Source organism: Microtus pennsylvanicus, chromosome 5 (genome assembly GCF_037038515.1).
Source record: "Microtus pennsylvanicus isolate mMicPen1 chromosome 5, mMicPen1.hap1, whole genome shotgun sequence".
Lineage (NCBI taxonomy): Eukaryota > Metazoa > Chordata > Mammalia > Rodentia > Cricetidae > Microtus > Microtus pennsylvanicus.
In genome coordinates, this window is record NC_134583.1 from 41568150 (window position 1) to 41593129 (window position 24980).

The 24980-nt window shown below is 39.4% G+C and overlaps 1 protein-coding gene and 1 pseudogene across 2 annotated transcripts in view; both read left to right on the forward strand.

Annotated features, from left to right (window-relative positions):
* The first annotated feature begins 287 nt into the window (after positions 1-287).
* Positions 288-24980, forward strand: part of Rab6a (RAB6A, member RAS oncogene family) — a 49196-nt gene continuing 24503 nt past the window's right edge. The window contains exon 1 of one of the 2 annotated variants that reach the window (XM_075971567.1): positions 288-600. In XM_075971567.1, coding sequence (XP_075827682.1) covers positions 531-600 — 70 coding nt within the window. In that variant the 5' untranslated portion in view covers positions 288-530. The remainder of the gene's footprint in view (positions 601-24980) is intronic. The other variant, XM_075971568.1, reaches the window with a different exon arrangement.
* On the forward strand, positions 11139-13364 carry LOC142850647 (cytochrome c oxidase subunit 4 isoform 1, mitochondrial pseudogene; annotated as a pseudogene).

Here is a 24980-nt window from a genome sequence, read left to right on the forward strand (position 1 = left end):
GTCCGCCTGCTCGCCGCTTCTTCTGATTGGCTCAGCTTGGCAGTGACGTAAGCCTTCCTTACGTACTCCTCCCCCTCCCTGTCACCCACCCGGAACTCGGTCCGCCTCCTCCTGGCTGCTCCAGACGCCTGTGGAAGCCGCACGGGAGGAGCCGGGAGAGCTGGGAAACCAGGAAGGCACTGGCGGCGGCGCGCGCGCGCACGTACGCACGTCAGCCCGGCCGGCGGACGGCAGGCGCGCGCCCATCTCGCCCCGCCCCGCGCCGCGCCAGAGGCTCGCGCACTCAGGGGTTCGGCTGCGGCGGCGGCGGCTGCCGTGGGAGTCCGTGCGCTGCGCTGCGCTCCCCGCCGCGTTTGCGGCGCCCGCTCGCCGCCTTCCTCCTCTCGGCCCTCGGCCTCGGCGCCGGACCCCGGCAGCCTCCGCCCGGCCCTGCGGGGGCCGAGAGGACTCGGCGGCTGCCCTTCCGCTCGACCCTCTGGGAGAGGTCTGTGTGCCGCGGCGGCGGCGGCGGCTCCTCCTCCGGCTCCATTATGTCCGCGGGCGGAGACTTCGGGAATCCGCTGAGGAAATTCAAGCTGGTGTTCCTGGGAGAGCAGAGCGGTGAGTGCGCGGCTCCCCGCACCGCCCCGCCCCGGTGCGGCCCTGGAGCACGGAGGCTCCCCGCCGGCCTACCCGGCCCTCACCCCGCCCAGCCTCCGGTCCGACGTCCCTTTCTTCCCCGGCTTTCTGGTGCCCCACCCTTATTCCTTGCTCCTTTTCCGGGTCCCACTCCGGGAAGCCCCCCACTCTGGGAATGGGCCCCTCTTCAAGCTTGGCTGGAAGAGGGTGGGATCTGGGCGTTGTTTTCCCCTGAGGCTTGTGCGGGTCTCCCGGAAGGTGGGAAGTGGTGGCCGTACAAAATAAGCAATTTCCTCCCAATTTTCCCTAAATGAGGAATTTGTTAGGGTTAGAGAGTTAATATATTCAACTCGAGGCGACTTGAAAAGAGGTGGCCTTATCAGTGACGGGTTTTGTCCCTTGGTTGGGACTAGTTGGAAAACCTAAATTTTCTTTTGGTTTTCATCATTGACAATTCTTTTGGCATTGTTGATGCCTTTCCAGATGCTATGTCATGATCAGTTTACTTCGATTTTTTCTCCCCTCACTTCCATTTTTCTCGTTTCAACATGAAACAACATTTGAGTATCTTCATATGATACAAGCAAGAATTAACGGGTGAAATGTTAATTATTCATTTTTCTTCAGTATTTTCCAACTACGTGTTTATGATGCATATGAGAAAGACTTAAAATCATGACCATCTTTGTTTTGTAGGGTAGTAGTAAAGACCCATCATTTAGCTCTCTAAATTAGATTGGAATACCACTTGAGCTAACTGATTGTTTTATACCTATTATTTCGTAGGGTCTTGTGAGTGAAATTGTAATGTCATTTACCTAGTCGAGGTTCTGCTGTCGCTGTACTCCCTATTAGATTCAAGGTCCTAATTTTGTGATGGTTGTCATTAAGATTACCTGGACAATAATTCAGAGAGCATAATCTTTTTTTCCCTCCACATTTTTTCATGACAACTATTAAAATTCAGACACTGTGGGATTAGTTCCAAGTTATCAAGCATTGAATACCTCCTAGGTATCTTAGATGAGGTTATGGAAAACATTATTTCGAGTAGAAACTGATAAAATATTTTTAGGTTTTATTATTAGCATGAACTATTTATTCCTATTGGGAAGTTAACACTGGTTGTAATTTTGTCTTCAGCTGAACCTGAGAAATAATTTTTCTTGTTGCATGTTTAGATTTATCTTCCTTACAACCTTGTAGGGTGGAATGGTTATGTCTCCCTCCTGTTTGCTTATGGATATTTAAGTGTAGACATTTCCAGGCCAGCAAAATGGCTCAGTGAGTAAAACAGGTTCTCACCACACTTAACAACCTAAATTCAAAGAAGAACCAACTCCCAAAAGTTGTCCTCTGATCTTCATTAGCATCCACCTACAGTAAAAAAAACCCATAAATATAAAAGTGAAACCTTTAAAATAAAATATGTTTTCTTAGATGAGTAACTTGATGAAGTCTGTGAAGTTGATCCTGATCAGCTACTGTTATATGGCAGTTTCAGGACAGTGCCATACAGAAAATACATAAAAAGTTCATTGGTTATTATTAATAAATAGGCTTGAATGTACTTCTTGTGCAGTCTAGGGAGATGTTGACTGCCTCATATGGTGTATAGGACTACTTAGTTTTCACGAAATCTATTAATCTTTCTATTGAAGTTTTTAGCATGAGGAGAGAGCTTACCTTATAACTATATATAAGTTTCCTTTGAATTTCTTGAGAGTTTATATTGTAAATATTAGTTTTATGACTTCTAGTAGTTTCTTTTTCATTACTTTTTCTTTTTAAGATAGAGTTATATTCTGGCAGCCCAGACTAGCTTCAAACTTGGAATCCTCCTGCCTCAGCTTCTGAGTGCTGGGATTTCAGTGGTGAGCTACTGCACCCATTTTTATTTTCATTTCTTTTTTTCCTATTTTGAAATTAATTTCTTTTTGAGGCGGTCTCATGTAATAACGCTAGCTATAAACTATGTAACAAGATTTGCCTTGAATATCTGATGCTCCAGCCTTTACCCAAGGGCTGGGATTGTAGGTGTTTGCCACCATGGTTGGTTTTATGTGGTGTTAGATGAGCACTATACTGAGCTATATCCTCAGCTATTAGTAAATTAATTTTTTTAAGTTGGCAAGCAAAGTAATGTGTTTCATACAGCTTTTTCATAATCGTGTGTGTGTGTGTGTACAGAGAGAGATAAGTCTTACTGTGTAGCCCAAGTTGGCATTGAGGGTATGAGATCTTCTTGAATCAGCCTGTCAGTCAGGTTCTGTCATTTTTTACTTTAGATAAACTTATCAACTATTCTGTTTTATGCATTCCCAGCCTTCCCAGGTGACTACTAAATAATGCCTTTTTAGATTTAGCTATGTATTTATGTGTTTCTATAATCAGCACAGTTTTAGATGTACAGGAAATTGGTAAGATAGTACAGAAGATACCTGTGCATCCTCATCATGTCCAGAATACATTTGTGAAAATTATTGGCTCAATATTGATTTTTTTATTATTATCTAAAATTCATTAATTACTTGGGTTTCCATAATTTTAAAAAACTCAATATTCTTTTTCTGCTTTAACTTTCAAGATACAACATTACATTCGATTGTTTTATCTCCTTAGATTTAACCTGCTTGCTTTAGGATTATTTTTGCATGCTTTTTTCTGTTTAGAACTGAGGTTAATGACCTTTTGAGGTCATCATATCGCTAAGTAATGAATGCCATCCAGTAGTTTTGACACTGAAACATTGAGTTCTTTACAGTCAGTGCCTCTAGTTTTGTATGCATTACAGAGATCTGTAGAATTTATGTTACATTGATGTAACTTGCTATGAATTATTTATTTTTCAGTCTGCTAGAATTCACAAAAGATTATACTCTGAGGCATAGCCTTCTTTGTTTCCGAAATAGTATTCACCACATTTAGAATATTTTGTTTGTTTTGGCTATTTTCCAAAGCGGAACAGAATGCAGGTTCCATAAGATACAAATTGTTATCTTTTTATGCTCATTGAACTGTTGCCTAGTGTAGAACCAGTCTCATAGTAGCTGCTCAGAAATATTTGGTGACAGAATAATAATTAAATGTAATAGCAGTCAAAGCTAATTGCCTATATTTTTTGTTATGATAAAAAATCTACATTTTCCCCTCATAAAATTAATAGTTTAGTAATTACATTGCATACTTACATTATTTGATTATTTATAAGTATATACTACAGATGCTGGAGTTTGGATAGAGGAACTAGTAATTTAAAGGCTTAACCATTTCCCTGAAAAAAGCACCTATCTGCATATTACACCTTTTTTTCTTTTTGAGTTAAAAGGATTTTTTTGTTAAAGCTATTAATTTATTGGCTATTTGTATAATATATAGAAGTATGTCAAATATGCAGATGCTATAGTCGTGTAATTTTTATTTAGCTTTTCAAATGAAAGATACTCTGCTCAATAATGAAGATGAGTTGTTTCAGTACTTGACAGATCTAGTTAATGGCAATTTTCTCTTTATCTTAGTAGTATATGATAAAGGAATGTTAAACTACGGAATTCCTAAAGTTTCCTTCAGGAGACTCTTTCCTTATTATGAGGCTATTGTCTGTAGGTTCAGAGGGACTTCTAGAATTCTTAGTAAGTGGTTTATGATGGATTTTACTGCAAACGTAATTGTTATTGATTATTAGGAAATGATGACAAGGAGACTTGTATACCTAATACTGCTTTTTTTTCACTTCATATCACCTTTTTTCCGTCATCTTTTTGAACTACAATGTATTAGATAGGGAAAAAATGTCAGAGGCTAGTAACATTGAACACTGTAATAGTACAATAGAGGTCACCCTGTTGTGTTGGGTATTATGTATTCTTCTCTGAAAATTCCTTTTGGATAAGATCTGTTAAACCACTTAAAGTTTTTCAGTAAAGTACATAAATGTTTACTAAGCACTGCATTTTCCAGACTTTCAGAAAAACGTTAACATTTAATTAGTCTTCATAATAACACTATATACAATAAGTCCTGTCTATTTTTATTCTATAGATAAGGAAACTGAAACATAAAAAGATGTTGAGTAATTTGCCAAAGATCAGTGGCTGGTACCAACATAGGAAACTTGTACTTTGTGCTCTCAATTACTACTATCAAGTTTTAAGGTTTAAAAATAAGATACAGAAAATATTTCCATTAGGACTCGTAATTTGCAAAATGGAGCTGCAAGAAGGACAAAATGACAAATCCAGTAGCTCTCAAACTGATCTACTGACCCCAGAGATCTGACAAGAGTCTGCAAGGGGAGAATCTATAAGCCCCATAGGGGTCCAGAATATTAAGATATTATGTGCTTTTCTACTCTTACTACCTTATAAGTGTATAGTGTGGTTTCTGCGCGCCTACCTGATATGTGTCAGCAGCAACTGTAAGAATATAACCGTCTTCTCTTCGGTAAAACATTAAGGAGTTTTGCAAATAGTGTAAAACAGTGCCACCCTCACTAAATTTTTGTTTGTAAAATGATTGTTTTCATAAAAATTATGTTAACATGCAATAAGATTTATTACTATTTTTAGATTTACTAAGTCCTTTTAATTTTTCATAGTTAGATTTCAGTAAATACTAATGCAATCTACATAAACAGAATTCTTCAGTGTCCTCAGCAATTTTTAAGAACTACCAATCCAGCCACAAATGGTAGTACTTGCCTATAATCTCAGTATTTAGGAGGTAGAGGCAACAGGATCAAGAATTCCAGGTTTTATCGACAGAACCATCTTGCTGCCCCTACCTTATTTATGTCAAGGTTTCCCACTGAACCTAAAGTTTCCCAATTTCTCTAGACTGGATGGCCAGCAAGGTCCAGGAATCTTGCTGTCTATGCATTTACAGTGCTGGTATTACAGGCATACACCAATGTACCTGCCTTTTTTTTTTTTAATGTCCAACTCAGGTACTTAATGCGCAAGTGCTTTACTAAGCCATTTTCCTCGTCCCTAGATTGCTACTTCCTGGAGTTAGGAACAATGATGAATGCCTGTAATTCCAGCATGGGAGACTGAGACAAGATTGCTGCAAGTTTGAGGAAAACATGGATTAAATAATGAATTCAGGGCTGTTATGGACTATATAGTGAGACTGTCTCAAAAAGGGGATAGGCCCTGGAGAGATGTCACTTAAGAGTATTTGTCTTGCAGAGGACCTGGGCTTGATTCCTATCCTGGGTCACAACCGTCCATAAACGGAAGTTTCAGGGGAACCAGTGCCCTCTGACCCCTGGGCACTAGGCATGCACATGGTGAAACACACATAAAATATATCTAAAAAATTGTTACTTTTAAAAATGGTACCAAAAGGACTGGGTGTGGTGGTGTGTTCCTTTAATCCTGTCACTTAAAGAGGCAGAGGCAAGTGGATTTTGGTGAATTTGAGACCAGTATTGTCTAGAGTTTTAGGCCAACCAGGGCTACATATTAAAACTCTATCTCAAAAAAACAAAACAAGCCCTTTGGTGGTGGGGCACTCCTTTAATCCCAGCACTCGGGAGGCAGAGGCAGGCGGATCTCTGTGCGTTCGAGACCAGCCTGGTCTACAAGAGCTAGTTCCAGGAAAGGCTCCAAAACTACAGAGAAACCCTGTCTGAAAAAATTTTGAAAAAAAAGGGGAGGGATACATTTCATTGATAGAGCTCTTGCCTAGCATGTGGGATGACTTGGGACTTAAACTTTTTCTCAAGCGCCTTTGAGGGAATGACAAAAACAACAACAAAAACAGTTTTTAAAAACTGCTTTCTACTTGTTTTAATTCTTTTTTTATTAAAGGTATGTATCTATGTGTATCTGCATGCATTTGTGTACACGTGCGTGCATGGCCCACCGAGGTCAAAGAGGGCATTGGGTCCCCCTTAGAACTGAGGTTAAGAGACAGTTCTGAAGCCGGGCGGTGGTGACGCATGCCTTTAATCCCAGCACTCGGGAGGCAGAGGCAGGCGGATCTCTGTGAGTTCGAGACCAGCCTGGTCTACAGAGCTAGTTCCAGGACAGGCTCCAAAGCCACAGAGAAACCCTGTCTCGAGAAAAAACAACAACAACAAAAAAAAACAAAACAAAAAAAGACAGTTGTGAGCTACCACGTGAGTGGTACCTGAACTATACCTACCCATTTCCATTAGTCTGGAAACTGAAGTCAGATCCCTAAACTTACATACCAAGCACCTTATTAATGGAACTATCTCCCTAGTTTACAATCCCTCTCCCTCTCCCCAAGGACTCAAGTAGACCTGGATGACCTAAAAAAAAAAAAAATTAGAGGCTGACTCAACAATTAAGCACACTTGCTGTTCTTTTCAGTCCCTAATTTTCTTTGAAAAAATAAGCAGAAACAGAGAAACCAGGCATGCATATGCTATTATAATCCCAGAATCTAAGAGGTTGAGGCAGGTGGACCAGGCCAGCCTTGTCTACATAATAAATTTAGGTTGCAGCAGTTACCTCTATAGTATTGAGACTGCATAGCACTGTTTGAGCTAGAACTTACTATGTATGCTGGGCTGTCCTTAAATTTACAGAGATCTGCCTGCCTCTGCATTTTCAATGCTGAGATTTAAGGCATGCTTTTATTTTTATGTGTATAAATATTTTGTCTGCATGTATACCTGTAAACCATGGGCATGCCTGGTGCCCTCTGAATCCAGAAGAGGGTGTGGCTCTCCTGGCACTAAGTTGGGAACTGCCATGTGGGTAGTAGGAACCAAACCTTCATCCTCTAGAAAAGCAGCAAGTGCTCTTAACCACACTGAGCCATCTGTCCAGCTTTTAAGGTTTTGTGAATTCATTTCTCTTTTACTTTGTCTCCGTCCTGTCTGAAGTCCTCGAAACAACAACAACAAAAAATTACTGATATTTGGCTGTTTGCTTCTGTTTAAGAAATAAGCACTAAAATTTTAATTTTTTTACCTTAATATTAGATTTCACTTCTAGGTCCATTTGAGATTTTTTTTTTTTCAGTACAGATTCTAATGTTAGGTATTTAGTATTTAGTTCTTCTTGGCCATATTTCCTTTAGAATTACTTGCTATCTTTCTGGACAGAATAATCCTGGTTGACTTTCTATCTCTCTCCTGGTTCTCTCTCTCTCCTGGTTGACTGTGTGTGTGTGTGTGTGTGTGTGTGTGTGTGTGTGTGTGTGTGTGTGTGTGTGTGTCTGGCTGACAGGCCAGGGAGCCCCAGGAAACCACCTGCCTCTTCTTCCCCAATGCTGAGATTATAAGAAGATGCTTACATGGCTAGCCCCTCTTCCCCTTTAAACCTTGTTTTTGGGGATTAAACTCAGATCTTCTTGCTTGCCTGTGCAAGCATTTTACTGACTGAACTCTCTCCCCAGTCCACTATTATTATTTGTTTTTGTCAGTTTGGGTAGGTAAGCTGGAGCAAACACTTTTCTGTGCTATATTCTTGGCCCAGTAATGGATTTCTGTCTCTGTGTTTTTATGTCTCCCCATGTACACATCCCCCTTTCTCTTTATATAGCACAGGCTGATCTTTAACTTGGGATATTTTTGCCTTAGACTGCAAGTGTGAGCTACCATACCTGGGTTATGAATTTCTTGTTCATAACCATACTTTTTAGCTTATTGTGTAGAGAATAGCACTCAAAAATCTTTAATAAGCAAATTACTTTTTTTTAAGTAGTGAAAAACAAAATGAAGACCTACTCAGTGAAAAGGTAAAGCCAGAGGTTGGAGAGATGGTCCATGGTTAAGAGCACTATTCTCCAGAATACCCTAGTTTTAGTCCCGCACCCACACTAGCTCACAACCACCTCTAACGGCATTTCCATTTTCCAGGGGATTCAGCATCCTCTGGATTCTTCCGACACCAGGTAATGTAGGCAACACACCAATACACATAAAATAATATTTTCTTCTTTAAAAAAGAAAAGTTATGGCAGGTTTGGCTGCCCATACCTCTAATTTCTGAATTCACAAGCTTGAGGCCAGCCTGGTCTACAGTGTGAGATCTAAGTTGTTGGTTTTTTTTTTAAGTTAATTTGTGATTTAGCCATATGTTTTTGCATTCTTAAGATATTTTCCTCTGGGGCCGGAGAGGTGGCTCAGTGGTTACAAGCATTGGTTGCTCTTCCAGAGGGCCTGGGCTTCATTCTCATTGCCCACACAGTGGTTCACAACCATCTTTAATTCCAGTTCCATGAGATATTACACCTCTTCTGGCCTCTGAGGGCACAAGTACAGTCACATAAAATAATAAGTGAATAAATAGATATTTAAAATGTTTGCAACATATATAACACTTATAATTCTAGCATTTCTGGCTGAGGCATGAGAATTTCAAGTTCAGTGCCAGCTTTGGCTTATAGTGAACTTTTCCAAAATCGTTAACAATAACAGAAAACTCATACTCAAGATGAATTAACAAAGTTAAGAAAGGGGAATATTCAAATTCAGATAGGCTTTTAAGCCACCTCCTCTTTAAAGACAGTTTGGCCTGTAGCAGTTAAGTCTATAACAACAATCACAAAATAAAAATAATTCTTGGTGTTAGTGTAATGACCATGCAAACTATTGAATATAAACTATTGAATCTATCAAATCATTAAGAAACTGGAGAAATTGGTCTTTGTCTCTCTTTTTTTTTTTGTAACAGAAGTGCAGAGAATGGTGTCACACCCATGTGATCCCAACATTTCAGAGACTAAGTCAAATTTATCACCTGAGTAAACCCCAAATTTCTGGTCAGCCTGGGATATATGTACAGTCAGACCCTGACATCCGGAAGCTAAGGATGTAGTTCAGAATCGAGTCCTTTTTTTTTAATAAGTTATTTTTATCTTATGTGCGTTGGTGTTTTACCTGCATATACGTCTGTGTGAAGGTGTCAGATCCCCTGAAACTAGAGTTACAGACAGTCATGAGCTGCCATGTGGGTGCTGGGAATTAAACCCAGGTCCCCTTGAAGAACAACAGGTGCTCTTAACCTCTGAGCCATCTCTCCAGCCCCCAGAATAGAATTCTTGATCTGTTTTTGTTTTCTAGTGCCACAAAAAGCAACAAGAAAACAAAGACGACAGAGCATCGTTGTATTTAAGAAAACTAAACTCTGCCAGGCATGTCAGCACTAGGGAGGTAGAGATGGGTCAGCCAGAGCTACATAAAGAGACCTTGTCTCAAAAAAAAAGAAAAAGAAAAAAATACCAAAAATGGAAGCTAAATCTTAGCTCTGCCAGTGTGTGTGTGTGTGTGTGTGTGTGTGTGTTTTCTACCCCTTTGAATTTTAGTGCTTTGGGGTGAACCCTGGGGCCTGGCTCATGCTAAACACATAGCATACTACTGAACTCTATACCCATAGCCCCACAGATTATATTAGCATTAAGATAGGTCTTAAGGGTTTATTACAAATGATAAAAGATGATCCATTCCGTTTTATTACTTCTATCACAAGGAAAACATAAGGGATTTACAAGCTATATACCTTGAACTCCTAAGTGGACCAAAACACACTTTTTTAAAAAAAATTATTTTGCATCCCTAAATTCATGTTAAGGTTATAATTTGCAGTATCTTAACATGTAAGGAGTATTGGAGAAATGGTTAAGCTAAGATAATATTGGGGAAATTTAACCACCTTTGTTCTGAGGGGGAAAATAGACGGTCGTGATCATGTTGAAGCTTCTGTACACCAAGGAATGCCAAGGATTGGCAAAAAAAAAAAAAAAAAAAAAAAAAACAGGAGAAGGTCTGGAAAAGGATTAGAGCAGGTTTACCCTCAAAAGGAATCAACACTGCTAATACTTGAACCTCAGGTTTTCAGTCTCCAGAACTTGTGAATTTCTGTTTAAGCTACTTGTACTTCATTATGGCGTCTCTAGCAAATTACAATGTGTAATATTTTGCAACAAACCTAAAATCCATCTAACACTTACTGAAAAATCTAACAGTAGATATGTCTTCATTTACTATAAAACTACTAACATTTAAAAAAAAATTATGTGTATGGATGTTTTGCCTACATGTATGTCTGTGCACCATATATGTCTCTGGTGCTTGTGGAAACCGAAAGAGGGTATAGGGTTGCAGTTATTACAGTCATAGTCTGGGTGGCTGGAAATCAAACTAGAGTCAATTCTGAGCCACCATGTGGATGCTTCTAATTAAACCAGGGTCCTCTAGAAGAGCAACCAGTGCTCTTAGCCACTAAGCCATCTCTCCAACTTCACTACTAACATCTTTTGAGTAGTCAGAAGTCCTCCTCCTTTGTTAAACATTCAGTTTTGTTCTTATTTACAGGTGTTGGTATTTGTCTTCATATGTGATACTATTAACATTTGGTTATTTACTCATATCGTGTCCTATCATGAATGCCTAATGGTTTTAATTCATTTAATCCTTAAAATGAATTCTAAGAGCTTTACCGAGTGATTGGATTTTGGACTGAAGCAAGGAAATTGTAAGATATTCATGTAGTTTCTGGTGATGGCAAAATGTAAGGAGATGCTTAAAAGAGGAAGGGAGCATGTTGAGAGGGCTGAAGAGTAAGTAGTGCCAGAGTATTTACTGAATATGTGCAAGGCTTTGGGTTTGATCTGAGCATCACAAAGCAAAACTAGAGCCATTCTGAAAAAGTTTCCAATAGAAAAAGCTTTTGGCAACAAAATATTGACACAATATTGGTCTGAACCTACGGAATTAAAAATTTATGAGTCCATATTATTGCAGATTTTTAAGTAAAGGGAAAAGGAAAGTTTTATTCTTGTAAAAAAAAGACTTCTAATTAAGGGCTGGCAAGATGACTCGGGTCAAAAGCACTGACTGCCCTTCCAAAGGACCAAGGTTTAATTCCCAGTATCTACCCTGTGGTTCAACAATCTGTAATTCCAGTCCCAGAGATTAAACACCCTCTTCTGGTCTCTGAGGTTGTTGCGTGTATTTTGTATACTGGCATACTTGCAGGTAAAACATCCATACACGTAAAAGTAAACGAAAATTTAAAAAGAATTTTAATTAATAAGTAGAGTTAGAAATAAACAGAAGAATTTCCATTGGAACACTGCAGTAGTAGTGGCTATAGAAAAGGTTCCTTTGATGAAAGATAAAATTAGTGGACAGAAGTCTGAGAACAGAATGTTTATGTAAATTTAACCACTGCAATACATCATATATGGAAGACTTTGATGACTGAAGTTGTAGAGATGTTAGAGTGAGTTTGAGAGCATCTAAAGGAGGCTTTATTTTCCCAAGGTGACAAGTTCTTTGGGGGAGGGGATTTTTCAAGACAGGGTTTCCCTGTGTAGCTTTAGCTGTCTTGGAAGTCACTCTGTAGACCAGACTGTCCTCAAACTCTACCTGCTTCTACCTCCCGAGTGTTAGGATTAAAGGCGTGTACCACCATCACACAACTTGACAAATTCTTTTTTCAAGAGCTGATTCTACAGATTCAGGAATATCCCTTTGTAGACGAGAATTAAACAGATAATGCTCAGTAGAATCATCATTTATAATTAAATATTCACTATTTATTAGTTTTAGTTGGTATTCTTTGCTTCAGTATAACCTTTTTATTAGAATATCTTAAGTACACATTTTTACTTGATTCAGTGGTACAATAGCTACTATAATGATATTGGTAGGGGGTGGGATAGGAAGAAAAATACTACAGAATTTCATGTTAAATGTGCATCTTGTTTACATAGGAAGAAGTGTTTAAGCTAAAGGTAATTGATTGGTCACTTGGGATTTATTATGAAAGGCAATGGTTCTCAAATACCATTGATGAAGCTGACTGCATTAGATTCCTATTCAGAGTGTTTTTAGAACATAAATGCTAGGGCTGGATAGCTCAACAGTTAAGAGCATCCAGATTCTCTGTTCTCAACAGGCAAAACACCCACATACATCAAATAGGGGATTTTAAACATCTGACATCTCCAGGCTGGAGAGATGGTTTAGTGATTATGAGCACTAATTGTTCTTCCAAAGGAAGTTCAGTTGGGAATTACTGTCTGTAACTCTTAAGACTGGCAGCAAACAACTGTCTGTAACTCCAAGATCTTACACCCTCACACAGAAATACATACAGGCAAAACACCAATGCTAATAAAATAGATAATTTTTTTAAAAAATCTAAAATCTCTGAGTCACAAGCAGCCATGGTGTAGAGGATGGTCACCAGACTAACAGTGGCAGAGTGTTGGTGACTACCGGGGCACTTAGCCTAATTGGCAAGAGAACCATTTCCACCTTAGTGTGTGTTTGAGCACATGAGGGTATTGTGAAGAGTGAAGACTATGCTCTCCCTATTTTTGTTGATAGTGTGACTGCCCCTTGCCTGCTATGGCCCGTGTTAGGCTGCTATCTGCCAGCCAGGAAGCCCTGAAGGAGAAGACTGACTGGAGCAGCCTGTTCAGGGATAATGACAAAGTCCAGTTATACCACATCCTTACCTAGAGCTTTGCGGAGATGAACAGAAGTATAAACAAGTAGAAGACAGTTGTGGTCTCGGCCATGTTCATCAGCTTCATTGCTCTTATTCTGATGTGGAGAAAACATTGTGTAAGGCCCCATCCCTCCTACCTCTGATGGAGACTGGATGGCCATGTAGACCAAGCAGATGATGGACATGAAAATCAACCCCATTCAGGATTTCTCTGACAAGTGGGACTACAACAAGAACAAGTGGAAGAAGTGAGCCCTGCTGTTTGCCAGCCCCCTCCCCTCAGTTGGTATGCTGGAAACTGCTGTGTCCAGTGGTTCATGTTAATAAATGACCAGTTTGTATGGGGAGAAAATAAACTTTTACATAGAGAAACCCTGCCTCGAAAAAAACAGTCTGTCAATATTTTGTGTCAGGTGTGGTAGTGTGTGCCTTTAATCCCAGTACTAGCTTAGTATAGAGGGTTCCAGGGCTACGCGCCAAAAAACACTGTCTCAAAATAAATAATTGTTTTTAGAAATCTGAGATTGTAATACAATAACTCTAGAGTTGCCTGACCATTCATGGTCTTTTGTTTTGCCATGTGGATAGTTTGTCTTTTCTAATGAATAGTTTGTCTTTTCTAATTCTGTGAAGAATGTCATTTAAATTTGGATTGGGATTGCATTGAGTTCTATAGGTTGCTTTTGATAATTGGTCCATTTTCACAGTATTCTGCTAATCTAGGACTATAGAAGTCTTTGGTGCCTTGAATTTCTTTTTTCAGTGTCATAAAGTTTTCAGTGATGGTCTCTCACTTTTCTTCCTGAGGTTGATTACTAGGTACTTGAAATTTTGGGTGGGGTAAGATTATTCACTGCTCTTCCAGAGAACCTGGGTTCAACCCAGCAGCTACCCAGTGATAGCACAGGTGCAGCACCCTCTTCCTGCCTCCCTGGGTACCAGGCATGCGAGTGTTATACATCCATATATTCCGTTAAAATGCCCAAATATACATACATGCATAAGTACATATATGTGTGTGTATACATAAAGTTTGTTCTTTTAATTTTTTAAAATAAATCTAAAGAAATTAAAAATAAGAATTTATATAAGGTATTTTTCCTAGTTTCTTTCTCAATAAGTTTGTTATTGGTATGAAGAAAAGCTACACATCTCTGTGTTATTAGTATCTTACACTTTTACAGGAAGTGTCAGGTCTAAGAGTCATGTGGTGCTGGCACAGGCCTTCAGTCCCAGTACATAGTGAGTTCCAGAACAACCAGAACTCCACAGGGAAACCCTGTCCCCCCAAAAAACAAAACAAAAAGTCCAGCGTCTTTTAAGTATAGAATTGTGTCATCAGTTAGAGAACTTCTACCTTTCCTATTTTTATCCTTTTTATATAATCTTTCTCTTACTGCTCTAGGGTGGGTTTGTTTGGGTTGTTTTTGGTTTTTCAAGACAGGATTTTTCTATATGGGTCTGTCTGGCCTCGAACTCAAAGAGATCCACCTGCCTCTGCCACCCAGTGCTAGGATTAAAGGTGTGAGCCATCATCACCCAGCTGTCTAGTTTTTTAAAGTTTTTTTTAATTGTTTTTAATTGTATATGAGTACAGGCACCCACACGGGCCACTGGAGTTGGATCTCCCTGGAGCTAGACTTACAAGCAGTTATGAGCCATCTGATATGGTTACTAGGAATTAAACTCAGATCCTATGGAAGAGCAGTATATGCTCTTAATTGATGAGCCGTTTCTCCTGCCCAGGGTCTGTTTTTGAGACAGTCTTACTGTGTAGCCCTGACTGGCCTGAGATTTTCAGAAGAATTGCTGTTTTTTCTCATTCAATATAATACTTGCTATAGGTTTGTAATGCATTATTGTTTTGTAATATTCTCTATTCATTCCTAATTTCTTCAGGATTTCATCATGGAAGCATGTTTAACTTTGTCAGATTTTTTTCTGCAGCTAGGTAGATGGCTCGGCTATTAAAGGGCTCAAATATGAGAATCTGAGTTCAGTTTCTAGATGCACATAAAAACTGGACTGGGGTCAGGGGCAAGCTAAGAGCATTTGCTACTCTTGCAGAAGATGTGGGTTCAGTTTGCAGAATCCACATGAAGGTTCACAGCCATCTGTAACTCCAGTTCCAGAGGAGCCAACATCCATTCTGACCTCTGTTGGCACCAGGCGTTCAAACACCCATATTCATACAATAAAATAAATCTAATTTTTTTTAAGTTAAAAAAATCTGGATGTAATGCACACATGTAATCCCAGCACTGAGGAGGTAGAGGAAGAGATGGGAGGATCCCGGGACCTTAATGGCTAGCCAGCATAACCAAAAAAGCAAGTTCCAGGGTCAATGAAAAGTAGATCCTGCCTCAGAAAATAAGGTGATGGGGCTTAGCAGATAAAAGCACTAGCCATGAAATTGTTCCGGAATGTATATAAAAGTTGGATGGTATGAACACACACCCTGTTCCTGCAGTCAGGTGGGACATGTAGAGAAGAGGAACAGTAGGAAACTGACCTAAATAATGCAGCAACAGAAATAACAGGAGAGACCCAGCCTCAGACACAAGAGCCAGGAAAGAACTGGCTCTGAAAAGTCCCTTTACTTCTTTCTTTTCCTCCCTTCCTCTTGCTTGCTCTAGAACACACATATACTTATAAATAATCTTTAAATTAAACAAATGAAAATAAGGTAGAAAGTGATTGAGGAAGACACCACCTCTATTCTGTATGCATATTTGTTGGGGGACTTTGTGCAGGTCTGCAGCTGGTTTGATTATGGAGTGACAGCTTCTGGCTTTGATCTGTGTTTCCGATTGCTACCCTTTGTCTCCAGTACCTCCTGTTTGAAGTCTTGTCTCAGAGTTTCCTAGGGGTTCAAAGCCTATGCAGAGCTTGGTTGGGGCAAACTGGGGTGCCCTTTAACTGAGAATTTCAATTTGTCATTGTCCCTTTGGGGAGCTTAGATAAAAAGAGTTTGGAATACAAAAATTAGCTTGCTAAAGGTGTAAATTGGGTAACAATTTAAAAAAAGTTCTTTGTCCTGATACCCCTGCAACTGGAAAGGCTAAGATTCATCCTTAGAGTACCTTCTTTCCATGGACCCACATGAACCCATACCCAATATACGCGTGAATAAGAAGTACAAGCTAAGCTGGGCAAAGATGTATATTACCTTATTTCTCAACATTTGAGATTGTCTATTCTTTTACTTATAAAAATTACTTGCTAATTTTTTAAATTTAAAAAATACTTATGTGTATGAATGTTTCTGCCTGCATGTATTATGTATGTATGTATATCACATGTATGCCTGCTGCCTGCAGTGGTTAGAAGAGGGCATTCATTATTGGATCCCTTAGAATTTGGAGTTAGGGATAGTTGTGAACCACAATGTGAGTGGTGAAAACTAAACTTAGACCTTCTGTGAGAACAAAAGTGTTCTGACTGCTAAACTATCTCTCTAGCCCATTTGTTAATTTCCTTTGAGGACAAAGAAAGACGGAGGAGGGGGATATGCATGGAGATAGGGTCTTGCTATAGCCCTAGAACTTACTATGAAGACCATAGTGGCTTTGAATTTGCAATAATCCTCTTGCCTCTGCCTTCTGAGTTCTAGGGTTACAGATGTGCACCACCCATACAGACCAAAGGTTTTCCCTAAATAGAAGTTGGTAAAAAAAAATAATTTTTCCTCACTAATTCTGTAGAGTGAGAATAAGAATAAAAGTTTATAATATTAAAACATCTATGAAGGCGTAAGTCACAAACAATGCCACACCAATTTGGGTGATATTTATTTAAAGGGGAAAAACTTACAGATCACTGTCCCAGGCAACAGCCCTCTACGCGACCAGGAGTCTAGTCGCCGGCGGAGCAGGAAGTGAAGAGAGAGAGGAGAGGGAAGTGGCCGCTTTTTTAAAGGGAGAGAGACCACGCCCCAAGGGGCTGGTATCTCAGCGGCGATAGGCTGGAGGAGTGGGAGGACCTCCCGCAACACCTCCCCCTTCTGTTTAAATAAGAGAGTTCTAAACCTACTATGAAATTATATACAATAAGTACAAATATCCTATTCTGACTAGCTTAGGTCTTGTATAATAAATAACTTGGCCAAGTCATGAGAGAAAGTAACTACATTTATATAGTCTTCAACCCCATCAAAGATCTGAGAAGGGAAATAATGTTACCTGGGTAATTAGGAAGTTCAGTAAAACAACTTCCAAAACATGCAACAAATCACAGAGACAACTAGCTACCTAGGCAATCACCCAAAGTCACATTAGCAGCGTTGAAGCAACCAACTTTGGCTAAGGCCTAACATAACTGACACACCATTTTCAAAGGCAAGCAACTTTTCAAAACTATCTTACCCTGTCTTGGCAGGATAAGACAGCCCTGTTTTATCCATTGATGCACGCTCTGTATCTTTGTCAGTGGTTGAGGTATGGGCATTTCTTTGCCCCAAGGCCAGTTCTGCCAAAAGGAAAGGCTCCAGGTGGAGTGTCTTTGGTGCTCAACATTCTCTCGGGAATAGAGTGGTGTTGCCAGGAGCAATTGTGTCTCACTACCACAAAACTCTGAGTTAGATTAAAGGCCATTTTCTACAGCTCTTTGAAGAAGTTGAAGATTATCTATCTATACTGAGTATAATCTCTATATATCTAAAGAACCTGATTAGTCTAATTATAAATGACAAATTTAGATGACTATTAGTCTATATAATTCTCAATATCTATCTAACTTAAAGACTAAGACAATAAACGACTGTGAAACAAATGAGGACAATGACCTCCAAATATAAACAATGTACAAATATACATTGCAGTAGGTAAATATATATCAATACACAAACATTATATAAGTATCTTAATCAGAGGTAGAAATGTACACTGCAATATGGTAAATATATACAATATATATATATATATATCAATACAATATATGTCAATACATAAGAAATGTTTTAAACAGAGGTAGAAACATGAATGCATACAATAGTCAATACAATTTAACTTTGTATCAATATACAACAATCTATATCAATATATTTGTCTAACAACAGTAACTCACAATTACAAATCTATTATCCCATCATCCCTCTTTTTTTTTTTTTCAAAATGATCCCTGAGCTTATAAAATTCCTCCCCCAACCCCCAATCGTATACTAATTATAATCAACCCCTAAATGATGTCCCTAAACCCAAGGGCAAACTTTACTGGGAGAGGGGACGTCGTCCTCTAAAATTACTTCCAGCTGTCATAGGGGCGACGTTCTTTCTGGGGGATCCTGTGAAAGTAAAATGATGGTTAAATTTCAAGATCAATGTCTTTTAAAATTGCCAATAGTCTCTGAGTATTTTGTGCAGGTCTGGCCAAAATGTTGTATAAGATGTGCACCATTTCAGCTAACCAAGTTGGAACTGTCTTGTGCAGCTGGTACCCAAAGCAGGTCTTGTAGTAGCGCTGTCAGTATCATGACGTCATATCAACCAGGTGGAGTTGTTGTTATGGGGCCCCATCTTCTTCCTGGAAACTTCAAATGTCACTTCAGGAAAAACTCATTGTTCATTGTGAAAAACTTAAACATTAATCATATAGACATATATAGACATATATAGACATATTCACTGAAAGGCATGATAGATATGTTCAATGAAAAGTATGATAGATATGAAGAAAAGCAAAGATGTTTTCTAAACTCATATTTCTTTCTGTCCCATATCATGGCTCTTGACATGAGACAGAAACTCCAGAAACTCTGGGTTTTTCTCTTATTAACAGGCTTGGAATTGGAGAAGGACTGAGCCAGAGTCCAACTTCAAAACCAGCTTTATAAATTTAGAAATATGGTTTAATATTACTTACACAACCCTTTCAGTGTTCTTGATATTTCCTATTGGGCAGGTATTTTTCCATCTGTCAGTATCCAAATATCCAGGGTCCCTTGAATTTTTCAAAGATGAGTGTTTTCCTGTGGAGATAAGAACAGAACCCTGCCCCCATTCTATATGTTTTTCTTACCATCTGTATGAATATCATCATTGTAGATAAGTTGTCATTTCTCCTTTCCAAGAGGTTTCTCCTCTTCAAATCGAAACTTTATTAATTTTGATGGTATCCACAATTTTTCTTCTCCTGTGGAAACAAGAGCAAAACCCCTTCCCCAACGTAGCACATCTCCTGGCTTCCATTGAGAGGTCAGCACATCTTTGAAATAAATCGGTTGATTTAGTTCAGCAGACTTTTCCATTATCCAATGTCTCTCTGCTGCTGTCGTTCCTTTCTCATTAGCGTTAAGAAAATTCAAGGTTAATAAAGCATTATGTAATCTATTTCTGGGGGTATTTTCAGTCCCTTTCTGTTTGTTCAGCATATCCTTTATAGTACGATTTGATCTTTCTATAACTGCCTGACCTGTAGGATTGTTTGGTATACCTGTAATGTGTTTTATATTATAATAATCAAAAAAGCATTTCATTTTCTTAGATACATATGCTGGACCATTATCTGTCTTTATTTGTGCAGGTATACCCATGATGGCCATAACTTCCAATAAATGTGTGATTACTGAATCAGCCTTTTCTGAGCTCAGGGCAGTAGCCCATTGAAAACCTGAATACGTGTCTATGGTGTGGTGTACATATTTTAATTTACCAAATTCTATAAAGTGGAACACATCCATCTGCCAGATTTCATTTCTCTTAGTGCCCTTTGGGTTACTCCCTGCAGGCAACGGTGTTTGATTATAGAAAGAACAAGTAGGACATCTCTTTATAATGTCCTTAGCTTGTTGCCAAGTAATGGAAAATTCTTTCTTTAGGCCTTTACTATTGACATGATGCTTCTTATGAAATTCTGAAGCCTGCAACACACTTCCAATCAATAATTGATCAATCTCAGCATTGCCTTGGGCTAGAGGACCAGGCAGACCTGTATGGGACCGGATGTGTGTTATGTACATCGGACAAAGCCTGTTCCTGATTATGTCTTGTACCTGGATAAACAATGAAGTCAACTCTGTGTCATCTGGTATAAATTCAGCTGTCTCAATATGCAAGATAACTCTTTCTGCATATTGTGAATCTGTAACTATATTAAGAGGTTCTTTAAAATCCCTTAGCACCATAAGAATGGCATATAATTCTGCCTTCTGGACAGAATTATAAGGGCTTTGTTCCACCTTACTCAATTCATCTGACTTGTAACCTGCTTTCCCTGATTTATTTGCATCAGTATAGAAAGTACGGGCTCCAGTTATTGGAGCATCACGTACAATTCTAGGAAGAATCCAAGAAGTTCTTTTTATGAGGTTAAGTCTACCACTTTTGGGATAGTTGCTATTAATTTCTCCCAAAAAATTAGCACAAGCTCTTTGCCACGGTTCATTGTCTTCCCATAACTTTTTTATTTCTTCAGTAGTAAAAGGCACTATAATTTCTGCTGGGTCTATACCTGCTAGTTGACGAAGTCTCAGCTTACCTTTTATAATTAATTCAGAGACTTTTTCCACATAAGTTTTTAATTTTTTACTTGGTTTATTAGGTATAAATATCCACTCTAAAATAATATCTTCCCTCTGCATTAGAATCCCTGTAGGAGAAATTCTGGAAGGCAATATGACTAGGATGCAGCTAAGATTTGGGTTCACCCTATCCACATGTGCCTCCTGTAATTTTTCCTCAATCATTGTCAGTTCCTTTTCTGCTTCAGCTGTCAGTTCTCTTGGACTATTCAAATCTTTATCACCATCTAAGGTTTTGTTTAAATGAACTATTAGATCAGGTGTTATCCCAACAGCTGGTCGTAGACTGGAAATGTCTCCTAGCAATCTTTGGAAGTCATTAAGAGTCTTTAAGCGGTCTCTCCTGATTTGTGCCTTTTGCGTTTTAATTTTCTCTAACCCTATTCTGTAACCTAGGTAATTAATAGAGTTTCCTCTTTGAATCTTTTCAGGGGCAATTTGTAATCCCCACCTAGGCAAGACTTTCTTTACTTCTTCAAACATCCTTTCTAAAGTATCTTTATTTGAATCAGATAACAAGATGTCATCCATGTAATGATAAATGATGGACTTGGGGAATTGTTTACGAATTATTTCCAATGGCTTACTTACAAAATATTGGCACAGTGTAGGACTATTGAGCATACCCTGTGGGAGGACAGTCCACTGATATCTCTTATTAGGCTGAGAATTATTATAAGTAGGCACTGTGAAGGCAAATTTCTCTCTATCCTTTTCTTGTAACGGTATAGTGAAAAAACAATCTTTCAAATCAATAACTATAAGAGGCCATCCTTTTGGTAACAGAGAAGGCAAAGGAATTCCAGACTGTAGTGGGCCCATAGGTTGAATTACTTTGTTGACAGCTCTTAGATCTGTCACCATTCTCCATTTACCAGATTTCTTTTTTACAACAAACACAGGAGAATTCCAAGGGCTGGTTGATTCTTCAATATGGTGAGCATCTAGTTGCTCTTGCACCAGCTGTTCCAATGCCTGTAGTTTATCTTCAGCTAGAGGCCACTGTTTGATCCATATTGGCTTCTCAGTTAGCCATTTTAAAGGTAGGGCTGTTGGTACCTCTAAAGGTTTGGTATTTGCTGTATGTTCTTGTACAGCCTGAATGGCTGGTGACCTTTTTCCATAATACCTCATCATATCCTTCCCCGAATTATGAATTCCTGGAAATACAGGAATGTTAATCTGGGTATTCCATTGCTGTAGCAGGTCACAGCCCCATAAATTTATGGCAATATTGGCTATATATGGCCTTAGTCTTCCTATTTGCCCTTCGGGCCCTATGCATTCAACCCATCTTGTGCTTTGTTTTACACGAGATAGGGTTCCAATTCCTAGGAACTGAACATCTACCTCTTGAAGAGGCCAATTCGGATGCCAAGATTCTGGGGTAATGATACTTACATCCGCACCTGTGTCTAATAAGCCTTCAATAAAAGTGCCATTTATACAGACTCTTAGCTTTGGTCTTTGATCATTAATAGAAGTCTGCCAAAATATACGTTTACTCTGTCCTACTGGGTTTTTTGACTCATCCTCCACACGTAATTCATCATTTAGACCAGTATTACTTTTTACAGCAGAAATTGGAGCTTTTAATTTTCTTGGTAAGGCACGTTCTCCACTGTGACTGGGAATGACTGGGCCACTGTTGGCTTGGGGGCCTGCGAGAGGCCCCCCATGGAGTTTCCCGATGATATCGGATTGCCCCGTCTATCTGTTGTTGACCTACATTCGTTGGACCAATGCCTGCCTTTACCACATCTCCTACATATACCTGAAGGCCGAGGTCTCCTATTTTTGTCATTCCCAGAAGAGATATTATTCCTAGAAATTCTTTGCCTGCAATCCCTTTGCAAATGTCCTAATTTACCACAATTAAAACACCTGGCAGTTTGATGTCTCCTCATTGCTTTGGAAATCACTTCTCCTACCCAAGATTCATCATTATAGCTAAACGTCTCAACATCGTATGCTGAATCCATTCATCCATAGGTGCTGATCTAGACTTTAAAGGCCCAATTATCTTTTTGCATTCTATGTTTGCATTCTCAAAAGCTAGAGATTCAAGAAGTATTCGTCTAGATTCTGGGTCTGTTACCCCTATGTCCAGAGCCTTAATCAATCTTTGCAAAAAGTCAATAAAGGGTTCTCTCTGTCCCTGCCTAATTCTGGTATATGATTCAACCCTTTTTGCTGGATCTTGTATCCTATTCAAAGCATTTAAAGCTGCTTGGTGACATAGACACAGTACTTCATCGTCATAAAGAGCTTGGACCTGTGGATCAGCATATTCTCCTGCACCAAGAATTTGATCTTGGGAAACCTCAATACCTTTTGCTCTTCCTTGCTGTTCCATATGTTTGGATTCTTCTCTGAAATAAATTCCAAACATCAAGGAAGGTCCCTTATCTAAAACTGCAGACACTAACTGATGGAAATCATGGGGGATAGCTCTAGCATTAGAAGCCCAAGTCTTTATCATTTCCTTTACATATGCATTGTGCAAGCCAAAATTAACAACAGCTTGCTTAATTTCTTTCAGATCATTCATTGCTATTGGTGTCCATCTAGCTTCTCTGACTCCCTTTGAGCCTTTAGAAGTTGACGCTTTGTCAGAATCAAGTATAGGGTATGTCGCTAGAACCCTGGGTAAGCCAGTTCTAATAGCTGGTGGAGGCATTGTATCCTGTCCTTGTGCCTCCTTACTCTGTTCACCAGCTGCAATAATTTCTCCAATCTTTTCAAATCTTTTTATCATTGTCTCTCTTAAATCCTGAATCTCTTGACCTGTATATATTTCCAGTGATTTCACTGAGGTATCAATTTTTTGGTCCCCATTCTGCACCTGTGATTCCAAAGCTTTAATTTTTTCCTTCAAAGATATCATGTCCTCCTTAAACTTTTCTTGTATATCATGTAGATTCCCATCTTGGAGGTACATTCTGTCTGTTACCTTATCAAAACTTTGTGATAAACTCTGAAGGTCAAATTCAACAGCCTGAACCCTTTCAGGTAACTTTCTAATACCCTTGGATATGGAATCAATTTTGTCTGTCATAGTATCCACTTGTTCAGATAACTTCTGATTTTCAATAATTTTAATCCTGTCAATTAGTTGTTCATTATTAGTTCGTAAAGATTCTATCATTCTTAGGAGTGCCATATTTTTCTGTTCATTATTAGTATGTAAAGATTCAATCATTCTTAGGAGTGCCATATTCTTCCTTAATGATAGAATATGGAAAAGAAAACTGAAGCCTAGTAACAAGCAAATTAAGGTATTCCCATACTCATATAAACCTTGTATGATGTAATTCATTGTATTAGTAAATATAAAATTACTAATCCATTGTATTAGTGAAAACAAAGCAGTAAAATTTGCGTTAGAAACGAAAATTGCCATATTACCTATTGTCCAGCAGGTGGCGCTGTTGCAGAATCGCGATGAAAACATGGTCCTGTTTCAGTGCCTTAGTAGATGTTAAAAACTGGAAAACGCAAGTTTCTCAACAAAGTAAATGTAATTAAATCAATTCCAGAGACGGAACCAGAAACCCAGAATCCAGGGGTAGAGAAGAGCAATCTGGAAGCTGCTTATGCCTCCACGTGACAGAGTCACCCTGAGGGGTTGCAGCTTTCAGCAACCGCGTGCTCTGGTTCGTGCCACTTTAGAGCTGTGCTTGCAAGGGAGATTTAAAAACGACTCAGAAAAGAGCAAACCACGCGGGCAGAGACTACGCGGGCCTGTGGAGTTTAAATCCACAGGCAGCGGCTGAGGAAGCAAGGGCTCCCGCCAAGCCGAACTTGCGGCCACCAAGCCGAACTTGCGGCCGCCAAGCCGAACTTCTGGCCGCCAAGCCGAACTTCCGGCCGCCAAGCCGAACTCGCGGCTGCGAGCCGTGAGAGGTTCTAAAACCAAACGTTGGGTGCCAAATGAAGGCGTAAGTCACAAACAATGCCACACCAATTTGGGTGATATTTATTTAAAGGGGAAAAACTTACAGATCACTGTCCCAGGCAACAGCCCTCTACGCGACCAGGAGTCTAGTCGCCGGCGGAGCAGGAAGTGAAGAGAGAGAGGAGAGGGAAGTGGCCGCTTTTTTAAAGGGAGAGAGACCACGCCCCAAGGGGCTGGTATCTCAGCGGCGATAGGTTGGAGGAGTGGGAGGACCTCCCGCAACACATCTAATATGTGCAATATTATCATAGTTGTAAATTAAATACTGTTATGAGTGAGGGGTTGAGACAGGGTTTCTCTACATAGCCCTGACGCCCTAAAACTTATTCTGTAGATCAGTGTGGCCTCAAACTCAAAGATATCCACCTGTCTCTGCCCCTGGAGTGCTGGGAATGAAGGCATGTGCCACCATGTCTGGCCCCCAAAAAATAAAATAAAATTGGTCTCA